This window comes from Myotis nattereri (assembly GCF_964212035.1).
Source record: "Myotis nattereri genome assembly, chromosome: 2".
Classification (NCBI taxonomy): Eukaryota; Metazoa; Chordata; class Mammalia; order Chiroptera; family Vespertilionidae; genus Myotis; species Myotis nattereri.
Genome location: NC_138076.1, coordinates 128,501,932 through 128,520,675, shown reverse-complemented (window position 1 = coordinate 128,520,675; position 18,744 = coordinate 128,501,932). Strand labels below are relative to the sequence as shown.

Below are 18,744 nucleotides of genomic sequence, written 5' to 3'. Positions count from 1 at the left end.
CCACTGACAGATGAATGGATAAAGAAAATGTGGTATATATGTATAGAATGGAATACTATTCAGCTTTCAAAAAGAAGGAAATTCTGCAATATGCAACAACATGGATGAATCTTGAAGACAGCATGTTAAGTGAGATAAGCCAGTAGCCAGTCACAGAAAGACAAATCCTATATGATTCTACTTGTAGGAGGTATCTAATAATAGTCAACTTCCTATAATCAAAGTATGAAATAGTGGTTGCCAGTGAAATAGAGAGGGAAATGGGCAGTTACTAATCGACAGGCTTGAAGTTTCAGTTAAGCAAGATGAGTAAGTTCTAGAGATCTACTGTACACTTAAAAAGAGGTCATAAGAGTAGATCTCACGTGAAAATTAAAAAAAAGAAAATGCTATATATGCAAAATGGATTTCTATGAAGCTCACAAAGAACATGTCGAATATGTTATATATTAAGTGCTTGAGGATATACACAGTGTACTCTTCAGAAGGAAGCGTATTGGAATAAAATGAAAAAATATCTCTAGAACTTTGGTTCGGGGGAGGGGGGAATGGAGGTGCAGTAAAAAACAATGCTATTTTGAGCCTTCACAAGAGTATCTTTAAAAGGTCACCTGGGTATTAAATTAGATATACAACAAAAAAAATTTAATATTCTTTAGTATTTTTTTTTTTTTTAGTTTTGCTAAATTTCACAATGATGAATGGAATGAAAAGGGAATGTCTCAAGCAAAATGACATCAGTAATTTTTCTTGAAATTGTAAACTTAATTATTATTCTAAGTTGAACATTAAAGCATACTCACTGTCTATATCCAAGTGCAAAGTTCTAACATTCTGTAAATAAATTAATGCAAAACGGTTAATATCTTGTTCTCTTTTTTAAATAGACAAAATAATTTGTAGCCACAGAATACATCTACTAGAAAGAAATGTTTTTAATATCATCTTTAACATATTAAAAAAACAAAAGCAACAATAAGGATCCTTCCATTGATCTTTATACAGATTTAAATGCTGTCATGTAATTTATTAGTTACATTTATAATCAATAACCTTCAATCACTGAGTTTAGAAATTACAGTATTTTTTAGCTAAACTCTCTCACAAATAAGGCACAACAACATGATCACAGGTAGTAAACACAATACAAATAATGAATCCAAAAACTAAACAAGAAAATGCTCATGCAAAAGTATCTACAGAGGATATGAATATGTGATCCAGTTCAAAGAAATACAGAATGCCATATACATAACTGCATCATGTTACAATAAATTCATTACTACTACACTGGAAGAACTTCACTATTTCCGATTCTATTTTACACAATTTTACATAAATTTAGTAAGTTTATGCACAATATTCACATCTGCAACATTAACAAACTGATTGTTAAAATTCAGGCAAAGGGAAATTAAGACACGCTAATGTGTGGCATATTATAATTACAGAATACCATTCATCACACTCATGTCTAGGAATACTAAATTGACGGCACATTTAAATCTTATAGAACAAGTCATTCATGGTTTTATAGCCAAAGTGCATTAAAAAAATTCTATAGTCAATAGATCATGAATATCAAAATATATGATCATAATTTGCTCCCCACTTAAAAGCTAAACATTTTTATGCAAATGCAAGGTTTAAAAAAAAGTGAATTTAAAGTTCTCAAAACTATAAAATAACCATAAAGCCTTTTAAAGAGATGGGAAACAAATTTGGCAGTTACTATTTAACATTACTGTGAGGAAACTATTAAACTAGCTAATTCCACATTAAGAGGTAGTTGAACAAAATGTTATTTGTACACTGCTTTGAGGTTTTTGTGTTTGTTTCCCTTTGTTTTCTCAAAATGAACAAATCCCATACGAGCAGCTTTGTCTTCTATTAAAAAAAAATTCCATAGGTATAGTTTACTATACACTAACCCATCAAGACTTGATTTTAGCTCACTTTTCTGTGCTGCGGTTTGAAATTTACTAACACGTGATGCTAATATGCTTTGCATTAGAGCTGAGAGCTGTGCCTCCACACATACTCTAACTCACTGATGAATAGTACCAGCAGACATCAAAAATGTAGAGCCAATAAGGACTTATATGAATTTTTTAATTAAAAGAGAAAGAAAACCCTTTAATTGTTGTTTTCAAAAATCTTAAATTGGTGACAGTTAACAACAAAAATATTAAGTTTCATTTCTAGTATTATTAGTACAATAGCCAATGGTAAATTATTCAGAACCTATGAAATGAGATTAGCTAGATGAAAACTAGAAAAATCATTCAAACACATACAATTTTATTTGTTGCCCCCACAACTTTTTAAATTTATTTTTGTGTAAATATGTGGGTAGGGCAATAAGGGAAAAGGCCTTCAGTGCACCTAATTAGGAGATGAAGTGAACAAATATTCTAATCTAGAAGAATTCTCATGAAGTTTTATTATCTTAAAAGAATAAACGGTGCTGTGAACATCTATTTTTTCCAACACATTTATTAAGTCCCTATATGTAAAAGTATAGAATTAATACTATTTGAAAGGATTTATAAGTATGCGAAAATACATAAATTTTAGCTCATTTTTATTACCCAGGTATTTTTAATAATGAGCCATCATATTTCTTCATTATATATGTTAAAGGTTATATGTATATCCAAGTTCAGAGCTTCAGTCAGGATCTTTAATAGCTACTTACAACATGGTTTACTTAAATGGGTTTTTTTAATGACTGAATATGTAGCAATCACTTTTAGTTTATATATATTGTTGGTATAGCATAAACATAAGTTCATTTCATTTCAGTATGATATTTGAAAGCAAGTATATATATAAACTACTTATTGTAAATAAAATATTAACTCCCATCTTTCCTATACTACCAAATAATTGCACTGAAAAAATGTATAACTTTACATTTCTTCTCTAGAAAGAGTAATAAACCATTATTAATGATTTCCCTCTTCAGATGTTTTCTAATTTTCCAAATTAATAAGACTATGATAATTTAAAGTTCAATTACATTGTTCAGCATACAAATAAGCTGATTTTTAATTATCCTTAATTAGCTATTCTGTTTTAATTCTGATGGCAACTTTGGGATTCCTAAATACATTTGTTTCTAGTGAAACTCTACTCTCCAGCTATCACTTCAGGGTAATTTCACAGCATTATTTTTGCAAAGTAAAAAGATTTACCAGTTGATATGGAATCCAAATTCAGAACCATTTTAAATTTAAGCTCACAACTTTTAAAATTCTCCCCTATTATTAGGTAAAAAGAAAGTATAAAGTAAAATATTTAATGTCTCCTTACCATTTTGCATTTGGTTTTCACAGATAAGAATATAGCAACATCAGTTACTGGCTTTAAGACACAAAAATTATAAAACAATTACCATGGATCTGAGCTATACTTGGGAAGGTTAAACCAAATTAAAGAAAAAAGCAAACTCATTCCTGAAGATGCTAGAGAGACAAACGAGGAAACAATATGAAGGCTAATCTCAGAAGACCTCCCATTTATAAGAAACTGAGAATTGGACCATTAGACAATTTCTATTATTCACCTTCCAACCTAGGGTGAGGGTGGGAACCTTTGTAGGATCCTTAACGGAGAATAATTTGGAGTTTAAATCTGAGAATGAAAAAGAAAAGGTAACCCTAATCTTTATAATACAACCCTAGGATAATCAGAAAGTAAGCAAATTGATTTCACTGAGGTTTTCCTAAAATCTACCCAAAATAATCTAATCAGTATTGTTAAAGCAAAACCAATTTTGAATTCATGGTTAATATTTATTTCAACATAAAATGTGTTTTGATCTCTTGAGCATAAATTTATAATGTAACAATGTAATTAAGGTTTGGACCTATATATAAAAAGAAACAGAGTCATAAAGTTTTACAATTCTGTGCCTGACTTTAGAAAGAGAATATTTAATATATTTAATGTGTTACTGTGCAACATATATAATGTGATAACATCCATGTACATTTCTGTACACTCAATTTGGGAGAAAGAAGTCAGTTATGGAAGTATATTCACGTCATTTGTGAACAATGAAATTATATTTAAAAAAATACATTGCTATTTTCTGTCCAAAGTTTATTTACATTTCATTGCCTAATTCTAAACTTGGCATGAAAGCTGTTCCAGGAGTTAAATGAAAACAGTAATGAAAGATGAACCCAAGTCTCACAAAAATAGAAGAGTTTTACTTGATATTGATAGCATTCCAAAATATACGAATTCTAATTTGGTTTAGTATTGCAACCACTGTCCAAATCAAATAGTAGTCCAGGAACTCTATTAAGGACATTTATTAAAAAGCTAATGTTAGCGTAATATTATTCTGAAGTTGCGATAACCCATTATCCTTGCAAGTCATTGAAACATGCATCACAGACACGAACAGGCTTCTTGGAAGAAGGAGTTAAGGCATTTTTGGCTGAACACTCGGCACAGAAGATATTTCCACAGTGTCTGCAGTGATGCTGTAGATGATAAAAATTAAACAATATTAAGCATACAAATGACACCAAAAGCATCGTGAGACTACAAGAACACTGCAAACTGCACTATGAAGGCATTAACTGTTGAGTAATTAGTGTATTTAAAATATAACATTTTAATATGTCAATTTAATCCCGTAGTTAAACTGAATGGCTCCTATTTAGCAGATAGTACGCTACACACTTTATATGGACTTGATCGTGGAATTCTCAAAAGCAACAGGAAGCCTTTCAAAGTGTTAATAAATCACCTCCAACAGGTGAAAAACTATTACTAATGTACTTGCCAAATGTTTCAGGTATTTCTTTAACAGGAATATAAACTTGCAACCTCCCATGTTATTCAGAATATTTTTTTTTATCTTTGCTTTTTCTTCCTTTAGAAGAACACAATGATGACTAAAACATATGAGATTAATATTGGTGCACTGATTCAGAAAATGATTACTCAAGAGAGTAACTCAGTAAAAAGGCAACAACTGAATTTAAAACTAAAACTGAAACACATATGCTAACCAGAAACTAAACTGCATGACATTTAATTACTCCATGTAGTTGAAAATTAAAAATGGAAATTTGTTTTTATCTGTCACAATGGAAATTGTTTTTATCTGTCAAAATTCATTTCAATGGTTAAAACATTAATTTTCAGTTAGGAATAAAATCCAGAACCGTAGCAATATGAACAAAATCATTTACCCGTCTCACTGTTACTGAAAAGCTTTTCCCACAGGCCATACAGTTTTGCACTTCATTATCTTCAGCCCACTTCCTATTCAATGCTTGCGTATGCTTGATCTATTAAAAACAAAGTTTCAATACATTATAATATTCAACTTCTTGAAGAATGATGAATACTTTCTAATTTGGTGCCTGAGTTTTATAAAATTTTGACTATATGCAACCATGGGATAAAATTATAAAAACCAGAAATACGTTGGTCAACTTCCATTGTCAATAGTTGCCACATTCTTAAGTCTGAAGATAGATGATTGATAGGTAGGTAGGTAGGTAGACAGACAGACAGAGTAAATAACATTTTATTCTCTATCCTTTGCTGATTTCCCATCCATTCTAACCCTAACGATCAATCCTTCCTTGGGATTTTGAGTACACATTCAGGTCACTTCTTTAGCACACAGCAACTCATCTATTACTTGGTGCTCTTGAATTTTCCCACTAGTGACAATTCATGAATGACATGGCCCTTTATCCCAGGGGTCTCTCAGACAAATTCTTTCTCTCATATTTAATTACCCATAACACATTCTATAACACTGCTACATAGACAGTAGCTACTCAAAAGTATTTATTAAATATATGAGATTGTTTTTAAAAGGTTGAAAATATGCTTTGCACTAGGAGGTAAAAGCTAGACTAAAAACTGCCTCCCACCGCCATGTGACTTACTTGAAGGGACTGATTCTCTCTGCCCAGCTCCTGCACGGCTGCAGTTGTATTATCCAGCTTTCTTTGCACTTCTAGTACTTTGTTCTGAAGCTTTTCTATTTCACCCTCTCCTTTAAGACATCTAGAATAGATTGCAAAGAGGTAATTAATTTTTTAAAAAGTCATTAAAGTCCCTTTTAGAACACAGATAATGAATTACTTTAGTAGTTTTCAACAGAATACATTAATTTCAACAATCTGATTCTTTTAAGAATTAGTTTTAAATGACTACTTAAATTCCTGTACAAACTATGCACTTTTCTCAAGACTCTTCTTCTATTTTGAAAAATGTGGACTGTAGTCTGGCCGGTGTGGTTCAGTTGGTTGGAGCATCATACCATACACTGAAAGTTTCAGGTTCAATTCCCTGTCAGGGCATATATGGGAGACAACCGATTGATGTTTCTTTCTCACATGGATGGTTCCCTCCCTCTCTCCCTCTAAAATCAATGAAAAACATAACCTCGGGTGAGGATTAAAAATAAATTTTTACTAGACATCAAGTATGTACCTTTCTAGTAGTGCTCTCCTTTCATCTTGATTATTCTGAACCGTTGCTTCTAATACTGCAATTTCACCCCGTAAGTCATCAGTCTGCTTCTCGAGCTCACTAACTCTCCGTTGGCTGGACTGCCACTCCTTCTTCACAGTGCCTAAATTTTCATTTAATGCTGTAATCTGCATGGTAAGTTTCGCTTCATTTTCTTCATGCTTCTTCATTCCTACTTCTTTTTCTTTTATTTCAGAATGCTGACAAAAGGAAAAACAATGAGGAAAAAGCCTATTATAAAAATAGTGCAAAATAAATTTAAGTTAGTTATTTGAATTTAAATTATTGGGAACATAAATAATACTACTTCTTCAGGAAAGCAGAGAGAATATATTTCAGTATACACTAATAAAATTGATTCCACAAACATCTGTTTATTTTGAATTGGCTCAAAGGCCATAATGCTGAAATGATGGTTAGCAAGCATCTTATAAGATCAAGTTAAAGTAGAACAATTTGAGTTTCCTTTTTTTCCACTACAGCAGGGGAAGAACAAATAGTTAAAAGTGCCTTGGAAACAAAGCTAGCATTTTATTATGTATCAAATTCCACATAAATTGCTTTACCTCTATCAATCTGCCAAGAACCAATACCAACCTTTTGATTCACTGTGAATTTGAAACTGCAATTCTTCAACTAAAACATTCAGTGGTTAAGTTATCTGAGGATATTTGGACTTAATTCAAGAAAGGAAAGCCAGATGCTTTTCCAGGGAAGGAAAAGTAGGCTTTGGTCATCATCATTTTAAAGGGAAGTTTACATTCCCCTTTATCAACATTCACTTTGACCAAATGAGTTGAACAAGATTAGCATTCATGCCATTTACCTCAATTTACATAGCTTTAGGGTTTTTCTGGCACTAAAGTGTTTTGTTTGTTTTTAAATCATGTTTTATTGGCTTTTCACCTATATAAACCAAAATACAATTACAAAACATTTCCAATCATACTTCAGCCATTTAAACAAATCTGATCTCTTTTCCTAAACAAAAATTAAAATGTTAGGTGAACATTTCAATTATAACTTCTAGGTAGGAAACTCCTCTCTTACTGGATTGATTTATAAATGAATTATAAAACACACTTCCCACCATTAACTTACTGACCAGTTTAGCTTCCTTCTCAATAAATTCTTTCTTCAACTCATCTTCTTCCTTTTTCACCTGCTCTTTTAGCATTTGCTGATTCTTCTTCTCCTGTTCAAGGATTGCCTTCAGGGAATCTATTGTCCCTTGAAGCTCTAGTTTCTGCTGAATTAAAAGCTGTTTGGCATCCTTGAGATTTGTTAACTCCTATTTAAAAGGCCAAAAAGAAATCATTCTATATAGAAAGTATTTCAAAATATAGCTGAAATTTATGCAATGTATTATAATAATATATACAAACATGAGTTTTAGTCTTTTCTCTAATGATATTCTTAAAGTTCAATATTTCGAACAATTGTTTAAAAAGATGTAAACTTATTTACTTCCTGCTGAACAATCATTTAAATTTAAGTGATACTTTGCATACATATATTTTAATAGAATTATGTGAAAAAATTTCTACCCTCTATTTCCCTTTATTCGCTTAGCACGTGTTTATTGATCACCATTTAGGCATCACACACTGTGTTGGGATCTACACAAAGATTAACTATATACATTCACTGCTTTAAGGAAGTCACAGTCTGGAAGAACCTAATGACATAATAGATAATTATAAAGCAAAATTGTAAGTATACTGATAGACTAACAGGTATTATGAGAACATGCAAAAGAAAATCGAATGACTAACATTTTCCAGAGCAAATTACAAACAATTAGTTTCTTTAAATAGCATCCTAGCTTTGCTTATGCCAGGAAAAATATTCAAGAGATTGTTAAAGAATTTTAGGAAGAAAACGATTAAAGAAACAGAATTCCTTAAAATCTTAATTCTAAACCCTTACATATTTTTAAGTTTACGATCTACAAGTATAATTTTCTAAATCCATAGCTCTCTTGATTATCATCTCAACAAAATCCAAACTTTTAGGGTTGCTTTGCTTTATTCAATAATTCAAAACAAAAGTAACATGGTTTCAATATGTATACAGATATTATGCAACACAAGAGTACCCTTGAGAGCAGGAGAATTTGTCAAAAACAACAAAACACTGTGCCTGGTACATAGTAGGTTCTCTCTCTCTCTCTCTCTCTCTCTCTCTCTCTCTCTCTCTCTCTCTCTATATATATATATATATATATATATATACACACATATATACACACACACACTAATAAAAGGGTAATATGCTAATTAGGCTGATGTCTTCCGGACGACCTTCTGGACATCCTTCCTGACAAAGCCGGGCCTTCCTCACAAAGTTGGGTGAAGCTGGCTCGGGTCCCAGGTGCCTGCAGTTGACCAGAGGGAGGGAAGCCCCAGTCCTGGGTGCAGAGGCTGAGGCAGAGGGGTTAGGAGCAATCAGGCAGGCAGGCAGGTGAGCAGTTAGGAGCCAGTGGTCCTGGATTGCAAGAGGGACATCCCCCAAGGGGTCCCGGATTAGAGAGGATGCAGGCTGCGCTGAGGGACCCCTCTCCCCTGTGCATGAATTTCATGCACCAGGTCTCTATGTGTAAGTGTATGTGTGTGTGTGTGTGTGTGTGTATATATATATATATATATGTATATATATATATATAAAAAACTTAATATGCTAAGTGTCCGGTCATCCGGTCAACCAATCAAAGCATAATATGCTAACAATATGCTAAGGCTGCTCAACCACTCGCTATGACATGCACTGACCACCGGGGGCAGATGCTCCGACTGCTAGGTTAGCTTGCTGCTGGGGTCTGGCCCATCGGGACTGAGCAAGATGGGCTGGACATGCCCTGGAGCCCTCCCACAGACCCTTCCCGGCTGGCCAACCTTCTGCATCCCTCCCCAGCCCCGATCATGCACTGGTAGAGTCCCTTGGCCTGGCCTGCACCCTCTCACAATCCGGGACCCCTCAGGGGATGGCAGAGAGCCATTTTTGGCCTGATCCCACAGGCCAGGCCAAGGGACCCCACTGGTGCATGAATTCATGCACCAGGCCTCTAGTAGGGGTGTGTGTGTGTGTGTGTGTGTGTGTGTGTGTGTGTGTGTGTGTTTAAATTTAAACGCCAATAATACAGTGTTAAAGAAAGAACAATGGCCAAAACCGGTTTGGCTCAGTGGATAGAGCGTCGGCCTGCGGACTGAAAGGTCGCAGGTTCGATTCTGGTCAAGGGCATGTGCCTGGGTTGCGGGCATATCCCCAGTAGGGGGTGTGCAGGAGGCAGCTGATTGATGTTTCTCTCTCATCGATGTTTCTAGCTCTCTATCCCTCTCCCTTCCTCTCTGTAAAAAATCAATAAAATATATATATATTAAAAAAAAAAAAGAAAGAACAATGATTATCTTAACATACCTTTATGCTTTCTTGCTTGTGGGATTTGAGTTCTTCACTCAGTTTAGCAATTTCTTTTTCTTGTCTACACTTAATTTCTTCTATCTCTGCCAATTTAGATTTTTCACTTGCTAGTTCTTTTTCTTTCAGTGACTGTAGAAAGAGGATTTAAAAACAATTTTAAAGTAAATATTTAACTGATAAGTAATATAATCAAAATGACTGCTACCATTTATAACAATGTCTCTGCCCCTTTCTACCTAAGTTAACATGAGTAAATTACCTTCTTTTGCCTCTGGGTCCTTATTTATACAATGTGAACAATAAGATTATTATTAAGGATTAAGTACTTAGAGTTAATACTATAAAGTGAATAGTGACTGGCCAACTAAGTATAAAATGTAGCCAAAACTACCATTATTATTCTTTTTAATAATCTTATTATTATTACTATTACTTTATATAAGGCACACCTAGGAGTATTATATATTACCTAATTTAATCTCTATATGAGGTAGCTCTTTTTAATTATCATTTTATAGGTAAATAAACAAAGATTTAGAGAAGTTAAATCATCTATTAGAGTTAAAGGTAAACTAAAACAAGGTCTGGCTAATGTACAGCCCTTGCAATTAAAGGCCTATACACTATAGTTCTGTCAGCATTTTCTAAACTTGAAGCACAAATCATGAATTCATTCCAGCTTTACCAGCCTCACTCCACAAAAAAAAACTACCTTAATTTTTTAAATTATAGAGAATTTCAAGAATTGTACAATTTACACACAACAAGCACTTCAGGAATTGAACACTTCAGAATATCCTATCAGCTGACGGAAATATGATTTCAATTATGAAACAACATAAAAAATGTTCCCTAGAATCTGAATTTCTCTTTCATAAAGAATTTTAACTGATTTTTAAACACACTGTTCATTTAATACAATATTTTAAACTTTATAATATAGCATCATTTATATAAAATATACTCATACTTCCCCTTACAAAAATCTAATTCTTAATTTTAGGAATTCTTAAGCTTGAGAATTACTTTCAGACCTTTTATTATCTCACTCCTACATCCAGAAGACAGAAATCATTGAGGGGCTGTAATACATGTTTTTGAATAACGAAGGGTCTATGGTTAGAAAAATAGGTTAGTTTGTAAAACTAAAAACAGCAGTAATAAAAATGGATAAAAATGAAAGAAGTACATCCTAGAATTAAAATTCCAATGACAAAAACTGTTTTATCAGAAGCTGTAAGTCCATCTGAGAGAGCTGTTGAAAATAGAGATGATGCCTTATTGAGAGTAAGAGGTTTGACTGAAGGGTCTCAATGGCCTGAAAACGCTAAGATTCTGGATTTAGTCAGAAAATGAAATACCTTTTCTTTCTGAATATTTTGTAGTGCTGCACTCTGCTCCTTTAACTGCTGTTCTTTCTTTGTTGCATCCTGCTCCAAAGTAGCCTTGGTAGTCTTTAGTTCTTGAATCAATTTATTTTGGTTTCCAATTTGATTTCTGTTTGAAATTAAGTCCTCCTGTGCTAAAGAAAGCTTCTCTTCTACAGACTTATATAAAAAAAAAATTTCCCCAAATTATTATATGACTATTTTTTCAAATTTCAACAGAAACATAATAATTAACATAAGCAATAAACTATAAAAAGATAATATGTTACACCATTCAGTAAGACCACATAAAAGAAAAAAAAATGTCATTTAATTAATTATCTTGCCAATGGAAAACATTTACAGCATAAAATACTGAAGAATTCCAAAATCTCTAGAAACCCTATATAATAAAGAGATAATATGCAAATTAACCCTCATGCCCTCACAAGATGGCTGCCTACGACCAGGCCAGCAGGGGGGTTAGTGAGGAACGACCAAACGACTGAACAAGCAGCTGTGTGCGGCGACCAGGCTGGCGAGGGAGGGGAGCAGTTGGGAGCGACCAGGCCAGCCGGGGGGGGGGGGGGGGGGGCAGTTAGGGGCAATCAGCAGGCAGGCAGGTGAGCGATTAGGAGCCAGTGATCCAGGATTGTGAGAGCGATATCCGACTGCCGGTTTAGGCCCAATCCCGGGATCAAACCTAAACTGGCAGTCGGACATCCCCCAAGGGGTCCTGGATTGGCGAGGGTGCATGCTGGGCCTCTAGTAATCTATAAATTGTTATTGGCTAAGTGTATGAAGGAATATCAAGTAAGTAGGGACAATATCAAACATAGTCAGAGAATACATATGTGGTTAGAAAGAAGACATGGAGGACATGAAAAAAAAGAAAAAAGAGATTGTATAGTTACATGCTAAGTTATATATACATACAAGGTGGGGCAAAAGTAGGTGTACAGTTGTGAGTAGGCAAAACAGTTTATTCTTGTATTATTAACTAGAGGCCCGGTGCACACAATTTGTACATGGGGAGGGTGGGGAGGGTATGTCCCTCAGCCCAGCCTGCACTCTCTCCAATCTGGGACTCCACGAGAGATGTCTGACTGCCCATTTAGGCCAGATCCCACATCAGGATCGGGCCTAAATGGGCAGTCGGACATCCCTCTCACAATCCGGGACTGCTGGCTCCCAACTGCTCGTCTGCCTGCCTGATTACCTCTAACTGCTTCTGCCTGTCAGCCTGACCTCTCCCCTGCCAGCCTGATTGATGCCTAATTACTCCCCTGCCGGCCCAATTGCCCCCAACTATCCTCCCCTGCCAGCCCGGTCACCCCTAACTGCTCTCTCCTGCTGGCCTGGTCCCTCCAACTGCCCTCCCCTGAAGGCCTGGTCACCCCAACTGCCCTGCCCCTGCAGGCCTGGTCCCCCCAACTGCCCTCCCATGCTGGCCTGGTCCCCCCCCCACCAACTACCCTCCCCTGCAGGCCTGGTCACCCCCAACTGCCCTCCCCTGCAGGCCTGGTTGCCCCCAACTGCCCTCCCTTGCTAGCCATCTTTGACCACAGGGGGGCGACCATCTTTGTGTGTTGGAGTGACGGTCAATTTGCATATTACTCTTATATTAGATAGGATTATTAATTATTAAATATTTTCCATACAAACAACTGCAAAACTACTTTTGCCCCACCCTGTATATGTTTTGTAGGATCTGCGATGTCTGACATACTAAAACCTTTTGTAAGTAAAAACAAAACTGTTATTTCACATCTGCCAACCTGATCGAGTGAACTAAGAGGAAAGTCAACCAGACACCTGAGGCTTCATTTCTGAGAAGGCCATCACCCCTCCTTTTAACTTTCCACTTGTGTAGCAGCAATAGTGTTGTCAGCTTACACATTCCACAGCTACTGACTGTTCTAAGACCCAAATATTCTGAAAAGCCGATAGGGGAAAGGGAAAGCTTTTTGACCTATTATGTTTCATTTGGGGGCAGACATGGTAATAGGTGGGTAACAGAAATGGCAGGAACCTTGTCACTCTCGTTTGCTATTGCTAAGAAAAGAATCCACAGGGAAGGGAACTAACTCGAAGATCTTTTCCACCATCTAGAAGTTTGTCTTTCTTATTCTAGAGATATAGTGCCCTTGAAAAGGAAGCAGAAGTTATAATTCGGGTAGCATCCCTGCTGATTAGACATGGCTATAGTAAGCATTCAATATAAAAAAAAAAAACATATGAAAATAAAGACACTACTTAAGAGACTTAAGCTTCCTAAAAGAGAAAGTTTACTCCTTAATTCAGTTCAGAAGTCTTTCTGATGTAAGTTAAATTTCCATTTTCAATGGCTTCCAGGAGAACACATAAAACTAACCTAAGGCTTCTTTTTCAGGAAACACCTAGGGTCACCTTGTCCTTTATTAATCAAGCAGCTAACCATTAATTAAGTACACTACTACAGTATACTGGAGGGTATAAGATAGTCCTTGCCTAAAGAAGATGACTATGTAGCCTGAAAAACAGAACCAGAATGTAAAACAGAAGTTGAACAAGGTTAGTAAAGCATTTGCTTATGCCAAACACACAGAAAAATGGTGCGTGTGAGAGCTTTCTGTAGAATGTGATTACAGAAGGCTCCATGGTGTATGTGAAAACTGACCTAAGTATCACAAGAAGTGAGAGTGATTTCAGATAAAAGAAACAAAATTTGACAATGCCTAGTCCAAACCAATTGTAATTAGGTGACAGAAGCTAAAGGATACCAAGGCTTACTAGAGCCTGAAAGTATCAGTACCCCCAATCTTTGACCACAAGAATTCCAAAATGCTCATCCTATCTAATAAAAAAGAAACATGGTAATTGGCGTACAACCGCTACCCTTCCCATTGGCTAATCAGGGTTATATGCAAATTAACTGCCAGCCAAGATGGCGGCCGGCAGCCAGGCAGCTTAATCTGAACATGAGGCTTGCTTGCTTCAGTGACGGAGGACTGCAACGTTCCCCGCCTGCCTTGCCGGCCTCTGAGCTTGCAGTTTAAAAAACATTGTAACAAATATAGAAGCTAAACAAAACCCCAGAAACCTGCTTTCAGCCAGTTGGGATCTCAGAGCTGGAGTTGACAGAGTTTCGATTATAGAACCGAAACAAACCAGATACCTGTTTTCAGCAGCTGAGGCCTCAGAACTGGAGCCAAGCCTCAGAGCTAAAGCTGGCCCAGAATAAAAAAAAAAAAAGAAAAAAAGGAGCAGTTGGGAGCTTCAGTCCCAGCCTGAAAACAGCCCTCAGTCCCTCACCCAGACTGACCAGGCACCCCAGTGGGGACCCCCACCCTGAAGGGTGTGTGACCAGCTGCAAACAGCCATCATCCCCTCACCCAGGCTGGCCAGGCACCCCAGTGGGGACCCCCACCCTGATCCAGGACACCCTTCAGGGAAAACAAGCTGCCCCCCACCCATGCACCAGGCCTCTATTCTATATATCCCAGCACCGGGATCAGCGGAGCAGAGACCTCCCGGCACCAGGATCAGCGTGACAAGGGGCAGCGTCCAAACCCCCTGATCGCCCTGCGGCTCTGTGTGTGACAGGGGGTGGGGCCACAACCTCCCTATCGGCCCTGCTCTATTCCTGACAGGGGAAGGCGCCACAACCCCCAGATCGGCCCTGCTCTGTGCCTGATAGGGGGGAGCTCCCCAACACCCTGATCACCCTGCGGCTCTGTGTGTGACGGTGCGGCGCCCCAACCCCCCCACCCCACTGGCCCTGCTCTGTGTGTGATGGGATAGAGCCATAACCTCCCCATCGGCCCTGCCCTGAGTGTGACAGTGGTGGCTCCCCAACCCCTTGATTGGTCCTGCTCTGTGGGTGATAGAGGGCAGTGCCCCAACCCCCTGATCCGCCCTGCTCTGTGTGTGACGGGGGCGGTGTGCCAACTCCCCTATCGGCCCTACTCTGTGAGTGACAGGGGGGAGCTCCTCAACCCCCTGATGGGCCCTGCTTTGTGCGTGACACGGGGGAGCTCCCCAACCCCATGATGGGCCCTGCTCTGTGCATGGCAGGGGGGAGCTCCCCAACCCCCTGATCACCCTGCGGCTCTGTGTGTGACAGGGTGCAGCGCCCCAACCCCCTGATAGGCCCTGCTCTGTGTGTGACAGGGTGTGGTGCCCCAACTCCCCCACCCCCATCGGCCCTGCCCTGAGTATGACAGTGGCGGCGCCCCAACCCCATGACTCCCCCTGCTCTGTGTGTGATAGTATGCGGTGCCCCAACTCCCCTATCGGCCCTGCTCTGTGAGTGACAGGGGGGAGCTCCTCAACCCCCTGATCAGCCCTGCTCTGTGCGTGACAGGGGGGAGCTCCCCAACCCCGATTGGCCCTGCTCTGTGTGTGACAGGGTACGGAGCCCCAACCCCCCTAATGAGCCCTGCTCTGTGCGTGATAGGGGGCAGCGCCCCAACCCCCTGATCGGCCCTGCTCTGTGCGTGACGGGGTGGTGCCGCAACCTCCCTATCGACCCTGCCTTGAGTGTGACAGGGGGCGGTGTCCCAACCCCCCAATTGGCCCTACCCTGAGCGTGACTGAGGGTGGCATCGCAACCTTCCGATACGCCCTGCTCTGTGCATGACAAGGGGTGGCGCCCCAACTCCCCAAAAGGCCCTGCTCTGAGCCCAACCAGGGGCTGCACCTAGGGATTGGGCCTGCCCTGTGCCACCCGGGAGTGGGCCTAAGCCAGCAGGTTGTTATCTCCCGAGGGGTCCCAGACTTCGAGAGTGCACAGGCCAGGCTGAGAGACTCCCTCTCCCCCACCCCCCGAGTGCACAAATTTTTGTGCACCGGGCCTCTAGTGACTTATATAAGCCTCTAAAATTTTAAACTCACAAATAAATCTTTAAAGTCAAGTTCAAAATCTGGACTACACTTTTTCTGAAGATGCCAAGACATATTGCTCTACCTTGCCTCTGAATATTCATCTATGTCATTCAGTGGCATGTCACCATATATTTTAAATATTCCTTTCGTTCATATTGCAGACCATGTTATTTTCACCTGCTAGAATCTCTTCCCTTAGGGAACTCCCTTCTCACCTTCAATGGTTTAGTTGGGGCTTTCTTTAACCCATCCACTTCCACTGGAATAGGCAAATCCCTGAACACATCAACTACCAACCTTGACCTTGAATGAAGACCCCAAACACATTATAGTGCTACTAGAGGCCTGATGCACGAAATTTGTGCAAGGGGCTTGGCCCTTGCAGCTGCCCCAGCTGCCTCGGCCCTCTGGACAGTCGTTCTGCTGTTCAGTCTAATTAGCATATTATCTCTTTATTATATAGGATAGCTAATGAATAATTTCTGCAGTGTTCTTTAATAGCTATTTTTATTTTGTCCATTCAACAATTTTCTTTCTTTAAAAATTTTTTATTTTTTCTTGATGACTGGTGAAATGACAAGGAAGAGTACTAGGCTAAGATTTATATTAATTCTGAACTTACCCTAGAATTTCACTTCAATCAGGGTGAGAGATTTACAGTTAAATTCCACTTCAACCTTTCCTCAACAACAAATAGCACACAGCACAACCAATTTGAAATCCAGACAAACTTAAGTATTTCATAAATAGTCCAGCAGATGGGGCTAAAAGCACAGATTAGGCCAACCCACCATCTTCCATTCTACTGGTGTGTTGGTGTACACCCTCAGCCCACAGATGGCAGCCTTCCCTTTGACAGGTGTCATGTTACAAGGTTCTGAGCCTCTCCTCTTCTTTCTTACACACAAGATCATATAAAACCACTGAAGCAATAGAAAAATAATGGCTGATGACTATCTCTTATTCTGGCCTATAATATCATTTGAATTTCCATAGGAATTTACTTCTTTTAAAAAAAATTAACTTCTTAAGTAATTCCGATAATTGTCATTTTGGAAGCATTAATACAGAATTCATCACTACTCTTATTTTATTTAAAAAATTCTAGTGAAATTATGATAAAAGAATAAAAGGCTATGAATCAGAATAACTGAGATCTAATCATGGTTCTGTAATTGTGCAACACTAGGCTTGTCACAAACCAAGCCGGGTCTCAGTCTACACAAGGAAGGCCTTAATCTATACAAGGAAGTTCTAGAATAGTGCATCTATCCATGGTCTCTTAATAGTTGTAAAACTCTACAGCAGACTTAGCCCTCTGCCTTTCACTTTTTGCCCATATTTATATTTGAATGACTCTTTTATGTATAAAAATATTAGTACTGCCCAGCCGGCATGGGTCAGTGGTTGAGAATCGACCTATGAACCAGAAGGTCACAGTTTTGTGTTTTTTGGTTTTTTTTAATATATATATTTTTATTGATTTCAGAGAGAAAGGGAGACAGATAGACAGAAACATCAATGATGAGAGAGAATCATTGATTGGCTGCCTCCTGCACGTCCCCTACCGAGGGGGATCGAATCCGCAATCCAGGCATTTGCCCTTGGCCGAATTGAACCTGAGACCCTTTAGTTCGTAGGCCAATGCTCTATCCACTGAGCAAAACCAGCTAGGGCAAGGAGGTCACAGTTTGATTCTGGTCAGGGCATATGCCAGGGGTTGCAGGCTCAATCCCCAGTAGGGGGCATGCAGGAGGCAGCCAATCAGTGATTCTCTATCATTGATGTTTCTACCTCTCTCTCCCTCTCTCTTCCTATCTGAAATCAATAAAAATATATTTAAATATATATGTGTGTGTATGTGTGTATAGATATATATATATTAGTACATGATGTAGCTTTCAGGCATCATAAAAATAGTTGTTGGCTTAATGAAAGGATATTGATTTAAGAGATCTAAGTCCTGTTACTATGTTATGTTCATGGGTAAAATACATTCATATATTTTTAAAAGGGTGTGATTCCTATAGGACTTCTATGAGCAGTCAAGTTTCATCTCCTCTATCAACTAAATACCCTTTAAATTCATCCACATTCTCCATCCTTACTATTACCAGCCCAAGTCACCATCATCTGCAACTGGACTACTGCAAAGTCTCTTCTCTAGTAGAGACTGCTACTAGAGAATGCTACTGAACATTCCACCATGTTCCCCTATAATCAATACATCCCTTATCCAATAGCCAGTCATTGGCCTAAATACAAATCTGAACAAATCCTTTCAATGGTTCCCTACTACCTTTAAAATAAAGTCCAAACTCTTCCACAAGCCTTCCCTGATTTTCAATAGCGTTATAAAGAAAACATAAATAGGCCTTGGCCGGGTTGCTCAGTTGGTTAGAGCATCATCCCAATAGTCAAGATTGTGCTCCAGTCAGGACACATACAAGAAGCAGCCAGTAAATGTATATATAGGTAGACCAACAAATCTGTCTCTTCCTCTCTCCTTCTCCCTTCCTTTCTCTCTAAAATCAATCAATAAAGTTAAAAAAATAATAATTTAGCCCTAGCCAGTTTG

The 18,744-nt window shown here is 38.3% G+C and overlaps 1 protein-coding gene across 1 annotated transcript in view; it reads right to left on the bottom strand.

Annotated features, from left to right (window-relative positions):
• Positions 1-917: 917 nt before the first annotated feature.
• The window catches only part of EEA1 (early endosome antigen 1), a 160,121-nt gene continuing 142,294 nt past the window's right edge, over positions 918-18,744 (bottom strand). The window contains exons 23-29 of the mRNA XM_081083756.1: positions 11,295-11,480; positions 9,931-10,062; positions 7,619-7,804; positions 6,475-6,713; positions 5,925-6,045; positions 5,214-5,312; positions 918-4,496 (exon numbers count right to left, since the gene is read on the bottom strand). Of these exons, the coding sequence (XP_080939882.1) occupies positions 4,374-4,496; positions 5,214-5,312; positions 5,925-6,045; positions 6,475-6,713; positions 7,619-7,804; positions 9,931-10,062; positions 11,295-11,480 (1,086 nt within the window). The 3' untranslated portion in view covers positions 918-4,373. The remainder of the gene's footprint in view (positions 4,497-5,213; positions 5,313-5,924; positions 6,046-6,474; positions 6,714-7,618; positions 7,805-9,930; positions 10,063-11,294; positions 11,481-18,744) is intronic.